Here is a 9,485-nt window from a genome sequence, read left to right as displayed (position 1 = left end):
GTTTTACCAGTTAGTACTTAAATTTCGTAAAAAAAAGTCTCCTTGATTTCCTGCTACGCAACAGGCCGGAGGTCTGTTAACCAATGGGGGGCAAACTTTTATGACCTTGCCAGTAGCCGCTAAATTACATAATCGATTTGCAGCACGGGGTGTATGCACCAAGCACGCTTGCGGCCTGAACCAATCGGGGACTTCGTGGGCAGCCTGACAGACAACACTTGCGTGACTATTTAATTCCACCTTTTGCATCCAAGGCAGTTCTGTCATTTTCAAGTTTATCAATTGATAGGCACTTTCGAAACAATTTTTCGCTCAAACTAACCAACAGATGGCAAAGCGTACTGGCTTCAAAGTATCCATTCTTACCCCTTGGACCCTGCTACCTGAGAATCTCCCTGTGGATCAGTGTGCAGATGAACAAGCGGACAAATTTGCGGACGTACTGTGCAGTCGGATTCGCACGAAACTGTTGCGTTTTTCATTTTGGCCCCGAGCACGTGGGGAAGCATACATACATTCGTCGTTCGACGCTTTCCAAGAACGCTTTCTGCAGTACTCCGAATACGCAGTTATTGTTTTATCAGGTCATCATGTGTCATGTTTGGACAGCATCTATCCTCGACTTCTCGTATTTTTCACCATGCGTCCATCCTGGTCGGCTCGCTTCCTCCTAGTATTTCTAGGAGAACCTAAGGGCCACTTTCGTTTCGACACCAGCGTTCTCAAGCATGACGCAATTACTTTCAACGGATCATCCGAAGATCACTGGTCATCGGACGAAGAGAGTTGGAGTAAGCTGTTCAGAATACTAAAAGGTAAGTGAAGTACCTATTTCAATGACAAAGAGATGAAATAAGCCGTCTATGAGTAAAAATTAAAGTAGTGGAATTTTCGAAAAAGTTTGGTGACAATCGGCAGATTTAGGATGTTTGCTGCCCTTTGTTTTGATTGGTTGGAAAATAAGGTTGACGAAAACTCAGAATGCACCTGCCTGGTGGGACTGTTCAGGAGTTCCATTAGCTTATGAGTGAAGCGTTCCGTGCAGAATGGTATGTTTTGTATTTTTACAAAACTACTCGTAGGGTTTACTGTTGTCTGTCCCAATCACTGCAGTTCACACAGGGAGCAGAAGATTTGCAAACACGGGAAATCACAACTTCCGGTAATGGTTTGGTTGGTCACACTAAGCAGGGTATGGGGCAAGCTTTGTTCCCCTGTTTCAACCAAAGAAGCTGGACAGTAGCAGTTAGCTCATCAGAAAATCTATAGATTAATTAAAACAGTAAATTTTGCAAATCTATTTAGGATGATTCTTGTGTTATGTGTCTTGATCAGCTGATAATTTGGCTTCGTATTACTGTATCAATACACAAAGATGGTACTTCCGTTAGGAGTGAAATTGTCAATGAACTGAAACATAGCCAGATTACCCGCTGACCAGGGAATGGGAGGGTACTGCACTGGTTTTTACGTATCTTCCATTGACACTGAAGAAAATATTATCATTCCGTTTTTGTTTCCCTCACCTACCAATGAAAATAACCTAAAAGGGAAATATCCTTGGATCTGCAACCTACGCCCTCATCGGAAGATTATTCTGCTCTTCAAGTGGAAGCAGTTCATTGGTCAGACACTCCATCAGTGTAGTAGCGTGTTGACGGGTAACAAACTGAATTGACCAATAAATTCATCCAGGCTGTCAGATCACTATCAATCTGAGTATGTTTGCTGTGTCGTAATGGGACAAACAAACTGTAAACTTTTCTACAGAGGAGAATGTCGGTAGCTCAGGTAGCGTAGATGGTCGTTGGCTTGTTCGCTGAGCTGGGCAATTTGGTTGCAAACGTTTCATCACCAATCGAGGTGACATCATCAGTGCGTAGTTTTGCGTAGCGGTGGGTAAGTGGTTGTGCGTTCAGTAGTGTTACGTGTGTGTTGATATACGTGCTTGTAGCCGGGGATCACCTTTGACCGCGATTAGTTATTCTGTCGGGCGGTTCCATTGGTTGTTCTTTTATCCTGTGTGCTCATTCGCCGACGCTCATGTGACCTTTGAACTTGGCATCCTTCGCCGTCGTAATCTGGTCCAGGTTGGAGTGACCTTTGTCCTTCCTAGTTCCGGCTTGTGACCTTTATTGATTTGACTCCGAGGAGTTCCTTGTTTCTTCGTTTGTGAATCCATTATTCGGTCCTCCTTGAGTGTTTCGGTTGCGATGTTGATCTCTCGCGCGTAGAGGTGCGTAAATTGGATCCAGTTCGATGCACCGGTTTATTGAACCTGTCGTAGAGTACCATGCTTCCAGAAATTCTCTTCCGTGTCGCGTGTCTCCGTATGCCAAAATTTTCGCGTTTTCCATGTTGAATTTGTGGCCTTCCTGGTCCTCGTGTATGGATATCAAGGACAGGGGGTCATGCCTCCTGACAGCCGCGTTGTGTTCCTTTATTCGTGTACATAATTTTCTCCCAGTTTGTCCAACGTAGAATTTGTTGCAGTCGTTGCAGTCGATTTGGTATATCACATTGTTCCTCTTGGTTTTGTCCCGGTTGTCCTTCGGTCTAGAGATTAATTTCCTTAGAGTAGCACTCGGTTTGTGGGCCACGAAGATTCCTTTTTGCGCCAATAATCTGGTTGCGAGTTCTGATATATTCTTGATGTAAGGTAGGACTACCCGTCTGGTGGCTTGTTCTTGCTGTGGCTGTTGTTGAGATGTCTTCTTCTTCTTCAAGCTTCTCTTGATAAAACTCCTTGGATATCCATTCTTCTGGAACATTCTGTATAGATGGTTTTCCTCCTTCTTCCGTAGTTCTGTGGTGCTGCAGTGTGTCTCCGCCCTCTTGAACAAGGTTTGGACGCAGCTCTTTTTGTGGTTTACTGGATGATTGCTGTTGTAGTTCAGTATTTGGTCCGTATGAGTCTCTTTGCGGTGTACGCAGGTTTCCAGAGTCCCGTCCACCTTTCTGTTCACTAAGACGTCCAAGAATGGTAGCCGATTGTTTCTTTCCAGTTCGATTGTAAACTTGATATCTTCAAACGTTGTGTTGAGCAGTTCATGTGCGTCGTGTACTGAATCCCGTCTCATGATGACAAAGGTGTCGTCCACTTAGCGGATCCGCTGCTTTGGATTGATGATCGACAGCATTGCACGCTCTTACCTTTGCATTACCGCCTCAGCAATAAATACTGATATTGAGGATCCCGTTGGAGTTAGTTTCAGCTGTTGATACATTTGTCCATCGAAGGTAAAGTATGTATCCAACAGTTTGCATAGACTTTCAGGTTCCATGGCTTCTGTCTTGTTTGGATTATTCTAAAACAGTTATACTATGGCTTTCCTGGCGAGGTTGTGGTTGATTGAAGTGAACAGTGATGTGACATCAAACGATCCGGATCGGAACACACAATCAAAAATGCAGGTCGATTTCTACGCAAACTACAGAACTTCAGTTTAGAAGACGATGAAGTCATGCAGGCAGCTAGGTACCGAAAGCGTTTTACAGCTGAACGAACGAGTGAATGGCATATCCCTATCGTTTGTGTTTTTCGTATTTCCTTCAAGATCTCTTACCCACTTTTTATTGTTCTAAATTTAACCCACACTATCATCAGTCCTAATTAGTGGAATTCCTCAAGAACACTTACTGAAACCAGTACATAACATCAACTCACAATCCTTGGAAGAAAACCTAGGTTTCATTTTTCTTCGTAGATTCAAGCCTTGCAAAATTTCAAGCTCCACCGCTCTGTTTCCAACAGTTTTGTGCGACATTTGCATTTTTAACTTTCCAAACTCGGGAACGGATTATTAATAACTCAGTTAGTAGACATTTAACGCGCCCGAGCTAACGAGATTCCGATACTGCCAAAAAGTTCGAACGTTTTGCCGTCAAAACAGTTTGCCGGTGGACTGTGACCCATCGACGGGCCACAACGGCTACATTTTTTCCATTACTTTCATCTTAACTGCATTCTTCCAAGTAGCGTCATGTAAGGATTAAAACTAAGTCATCCACGGACCCAGATATTGACTAAAATAGACCCTCAGCAGATAGTCAGAGTAGAGATTGCGGGTGTTGACAACCAACGAGGAAATGGTACCGATCAGAACGTCTGCCTGGGAACTGCACGGCCTTGATAACACTCTCAGGACTAAAGAAGAACCACGAAGACGAAGAAGGAAGAATCAACAATCGTTTCATCAGACAAATGAGATGTATGAAACAGAACGTCCCTAGCGGAGCTCTTCATTTTCGAGGAAGCCACTAATATGGAATACATTGTCACCTTAGAAGCGGTAGTGAAATCTACTGAACTCCGTTGAATACTTAATAACAATTCCGCCATAACATGGTTCCAGGTAATACAAGCTATGGAAAACACTTGGCCTTTTTCTAGTAAAGACGAGGTGGTGGAAAACCTAAAGAAAGACGAGTTGTCATCATTCTGTTAGCAGGTAAAGGAAGTTTGGCGGTAATCGTGGCCAAATCGAACAGCGGGAACAAAGCAGAAGCCCTACTCAAAGATGCTACTGGATAGTACCGTTCAGAAAATGAACAGGTCAATCAAACTGAGAACAAACTCAACACAAACCTCAAAAGACCTCACGACCTGCAAACAATCACAGGAGAAAAATACTGGATAAAAGAGTACTATTACAATTTTTTGATTAACTGGAGAGCATACGAATCACTCGATGTGAGCCGACCGTTCACAACTGTGGACCTTAATCCCGTGAAATTATCTGTTGCTGAATTTTTGCAAAACCGACAGAGTTTCACACTTAACTAACCACTTACCCTGAGTTGATTAGAGAATGCTACGAAAAAAACGAAGAAAGCGCCACTGGGATCGCTATTTTATGACTTCAGGACGTTGAGAAAAATTTATGGAATCCTCACGTGAGCGCCAAACTTTTTACTGCCAAAAACAAATGAATTATTAAACAAACTTTTGGCGACGATGGTTTGGAGGGTGGTAAAAGAAACTGACGGAAACAGACATTTTTGGAAGTTGTCAACACCAGCCTGCCGGTAAGATCACTGAAAACCGAAGCCTGCAAAAAACATACTTACATGAAGGACATTCTAAGCTACCGCGGTAATCATCAAGTCTGCTGTGAAGCTTTACTAGGATACTGTTGACGCGGACCAAATCAAAGAGCAACAACAAGGAATCCAAAATCAGAAAGAAAAAACTTACGAAGCATTCCAGAGATACAGCTATCCTAGACATTTCATGTGAATATCGTTGAAAAAGCAAAAATCAAATAGTCCAACTAGACAAAAAGCACACAGATGGTGTACATTCCCAAAAAATCGACAGCATTTCTGAAATGACCACAAGACTGTTACGATAGCTCACAAACCCATGAAATTGCTTCGGAAAGTTTTGTCGATGGCAAGAGGAGAATATTACACAATAAAAGATTTAGTGTAGTGCAATAATGCAAAAATTCACCATATTGCGCAAACACTAGGGTGTCACTAAGAAGCACCACCAGTTATCACGTGACCCGGTTCACGAAGATCCATGAACACGTGAAATCATTTGGAGACAAATACGCATACTAACCTAAACAGAAGTCAGTATGGAGGTAATGGATTAACGACATCCTATGGAAGGTCCATCAACAGCCCATGGAGGTCGACCCAGTCCACGAATCCATTAAGAAGAAGGAACTGCAAAACCACCAGCCCCAGAATTGCACAAGAAACAGCGGAAGAGACCCCAGGCGATGCTGGCGTAAAACTCAGTGGATAAAACTAAGATTGCCAGAATCTGGACCAAAACATAGGATAAACAAACAAACCAGAAGGTTAAACAGTAAAACATATAGACATGGTGACGAATTATGAATCGATTATGACTGGACAAATGAAACCCTCTCACAAGGGAACGTGTAAACAAACCAATCAGATTAAACTCAGGGGAAACAGTCACCCCAACGAATGGCTTACATGAGGAAACAAACCCAAGTACACCCATTTTGCTTCTTTCCACCGTCACTCAGTGGCCCTATCAATTACGGACTCCATAGTGACTTTGCTCACGACTTTACGACTTTATCTTGTAAATTATTCGAACGTCCGGAGCGAGTTGCTGTCCATCATACTGAGGATGTTTGGCCTGAATCCATGGCATGCTCTGATATAATCCCCAGCTTTGTTACTAAGGCCTGGACGTCATTTCCACTTTTTACAAACCGCCTGTTTTTTGTTCATTTTCTGAAAGTTTATCGAGCCTGTTTCGAGTGTCTTATCGTCCCTCTGGGTTATTCTGGTGACCACAATCGATCAATGCACAGCCCACCCACGAACAGTTGTGTGTTAATGACACCGGTATCGTGATTTATGGCAGAACTGTTATGACTACTGAGGAACCTTCACAAAGGAAATGAATGTGAGGCGCCACTTAAAAGAACTGACAGACACATTCTCCCCGGAAACCTTACGGAGGGCTCCCACACTACCGCATGTGAACGATCTAGTTTCGATTGAGTCAGTACTCATCAGCCTATAATAAACAAGGAAACCGTTTTGCTCACCGTCATATGAATCCGGCATTCAGGGAATTTATAGACGATTAGATCAAACCACAGGACAGATTGGGTTATTAAATATGGCGCTTTTCTTTCGGGATCGATAACGAATATGATTCTTTATACGTGCTCTTTTTGTTACCTTCATGACAATTGTTTCAAGTGCCTGAGAATACGACACCAGCCGCTTCAATGAACCACCTGGTTTGTATGTCTGCGTTTGAAGTGCTTTTGCTGACAAATTTACTGGCATAAAGTTACCATCCCACACATTCGTTTCTGTTGGGGTGATTTTAAAAATTAGAACTATGTTTGGGAATAACTAAAAACCTGAATATGAAGAGGGTGCCAGACATTGCGCAGTAAGCTTCTCGTATACCAGACATCGAAGGCCATCTATCAAAAGCTACTTGAAACAGAAGATAGGAACTCGCTTACGGCGACTGTTGTATTGTTTTCATAGAAGCATTTAACGGTGTGGACAGCCACTCATTGATCCGTCAGCTATTATCGGAAACTCTGAGCGTTAGAGCTTTGACTGACAAAACTGACTTGTTGTTGACTCTAGGATACAGTTGTGTTACTGTGTCAGTTGACGATGCTGAATGATCTCATCCATGAATCAAATGGTTTATCGATCGAACAATCCACTTTGGTTCAGCGTGACATTGTTACGCCTACTACTCACATCAGACTTGACAAGCCTATGAAAGAGCTTTGTAATCATCCGAACTTTGATCACGGAAAGTTCTGATAAGCCACGTGATGCCAATAGACATCAGGGGGCTTGTTCAGTCGACAAGAATAACACGAAATGCGTGGATGGAAGTTATCTAGAGTCCCATGAATTGTACAATCAATGACTGGAAACATCAGAGATGGAAAGCATGTTGTGAAGAAGAGACTGAATCTTTGGCTCCTTAGGACAAGGGTCTATCCACAATCTTCTCAGATGTGGAGACGGGGCTCTTTCAATGAGTTGATACCGACCATACGAATGTTTCACTAACCCAAAAAGTTTGTAGCTATCAACATAGAGAAGAAATTAAAGAATAAACACCACAGCTTAGTCGAAAGAACTGTGCTATCTAACTTCGTAACAAGAATGCACGATAATACTACTCCAGTACGTAGAGAAACGTGCTACACTTCAAATATGCGAATCAAGATTGAATGCTTGGTGACTGCTGTCAAGTTGCAACAATTGGATTGAAATTATTGAGTCCAATTATCCGATTGTTTTTAAGCTATATTCAATCTGACTTGCTTTTATTACTGTCCATTTCGTTCGTCCCGATGTGTATATCAAGGCAGAATATTAACTCCATATGGACCCATTATATGAACGAACAACATAAACCGCTAAGCAGGGCCTTCAGTATATTTTCTCTGGGCACCCGATTGTCACTCCTTAGCTATTGCATTCAAATCTAACTGGACAAAAAACTAGCACATTATATTGATTTTTGTCTCCTCTCCAAGATGTACTTACCCTCAAAATGTTTACAACATGGAATCGGGAAAAAGGTCTTCACAGTGTAAACTTTGTCTCATCAGAGGATATATTTTAGTGGCGGGCGTTTTTCGGGAATGCATTGGCTTTTGTAGTTGTTACAATTATTTCATGGAATGTGACTAGAATTCCAATTTTCGGGTTTGTGGTCATCTTGGCGTAATGCTAAGAGTCAAGGGAGCATCTGTTGTAGTCGCCAGTGTGCAGGCAGGTGGGATCGGTCGCTTGATTTGATGCTTATAGATGGGAACGCGTTCGCTTAAACACCGCGGTTTCGGTAGGCAAAGATGATCTGCCTTTTGTGAGACCGCTAATATTGAATTGAATCCTTCTTCCGGCTTTGAATACTTCTCACCAGGCCTCTGTGGGAATATAGTCTGATGCCACCAATCAGAGAGATGATTCAAAAGCACTCCAGTTGCTTGATGGGGCTGTGCCACTCTAAATACTTGTTCGATAACGTCGCTCGGGACACGCAACTTACATCCTCCGTATGCCATCATCTTCCTTACATCGGTTATCTGTCAACTCGGTGGGTTCACGCCATTAGGATTTTTGTTGGTCGCTTGCCAACTCACTCTGGTGCTATTGAACGTACTCTTGAATTTCACCTGTCAGCATCGCTTCACTTCCGCTTTTTTCGGTAAACACCTGAAATCGGACTCCAACGAACCACAGATTAACTCCAACTTTATCGATTTGCGGTATCGATTAATGACTGTCTCATTGCTCAATAGGCCATTTTATGAAGAATTTTGAGAATCTCCACGTCCGATATTCACCTGAATATTCATTGTTTTGTCGATGTACGTTGAATACCGAATTCGTGTTCAGCTCGGTTGAGAATCGCACAAGACTTGCGCACATTTGCTATTTGACTCAAACTTTGTGTTCCTTGTTGCAAATAAATCTGCATTACTCAATGATAGGTATGTGAGTTCCGACTTTTGGGTTAGATCACTTCCAGTATACAATAGATGAGCAACACTGCCACAGTGCCAACTGCTTGCAATTTCATTTGATCAGGGCCCATGAGTATGCAGACGACAATGAGTGCGTCGACCAAAAAACGTGTGGAAGTTCATGATGGAGTGAGAATGGCACACTCACTCGAAAAACAAACAAGTCATATCGCTCACATTTGAACACGTTCGTCTGTTAACATGTGATAATTCCGAGGCGTCCAGCATGCACTGGCGAAGTAGTGGCACCACGCTTGCATCGCAAGTCAGGTGTCTAAACTTCAAACCGCGGCGTGGCTGTCGAATACGTAATTCGAGTCCAATTCGTACCCGATTCAGCATGGGCTTACTTGAATGATTATGTCAAAACTGGAAAGATTTGATTTTCAATGCTACAAATTTCCCAACCACTAGCAACTAATAATAAATAATGTACATGATTGAGCTAAGTTCTGTGATTCTGCAGGATGTTTA

At 42.7% G+C, this 9,485-nt stretch overlaps 1 protein-coding gene across 1 annotated transcript in view; it reads left to right on the top strand.

Annotated features, from left to right (window-relative positions):
- Positions 1 to 282: 282 nt before the first annotated feature.
- T265_09886 (hypothetical protein) overlaps positions 283 to 9,485 on the top strand; it is a gene marked incomplete at both ends in the record, with an annotated part of 22,844 nt that continues 13,641 nt past the window's right edge. The window contains one exon of the mRNA XM_009176096.1: positions 283 to 815. Coding sequence (XP_009174360.1) covers positions 329 to 815 — 487 coding nt within the window. The remainder of the gene's footprint in view (positions 816 to 9,485) is intronic.

The sequence above is a fragment of the Opisthorchis viverrini genome (assembly GCF_000715545.1).
Source record: "Opisthorchis viverrini unplaced genomic scaffold opera_v5_316, whole genome shotgun sequence".
Classification (NCBI taxonomy): domain Eukaryota; kingdom Metazoa; phylum Platyhelminthes; class Trematoda; order Opisthorchiida; family Opisthorchiidae; genus Opisthorchis; species Opisthorchis viverrini.
The sequence above is the reverse complement of the archived record's forward strand: the minus strand, read 5'-3'. Positions and strand labels throughout refer to the sequence as shown.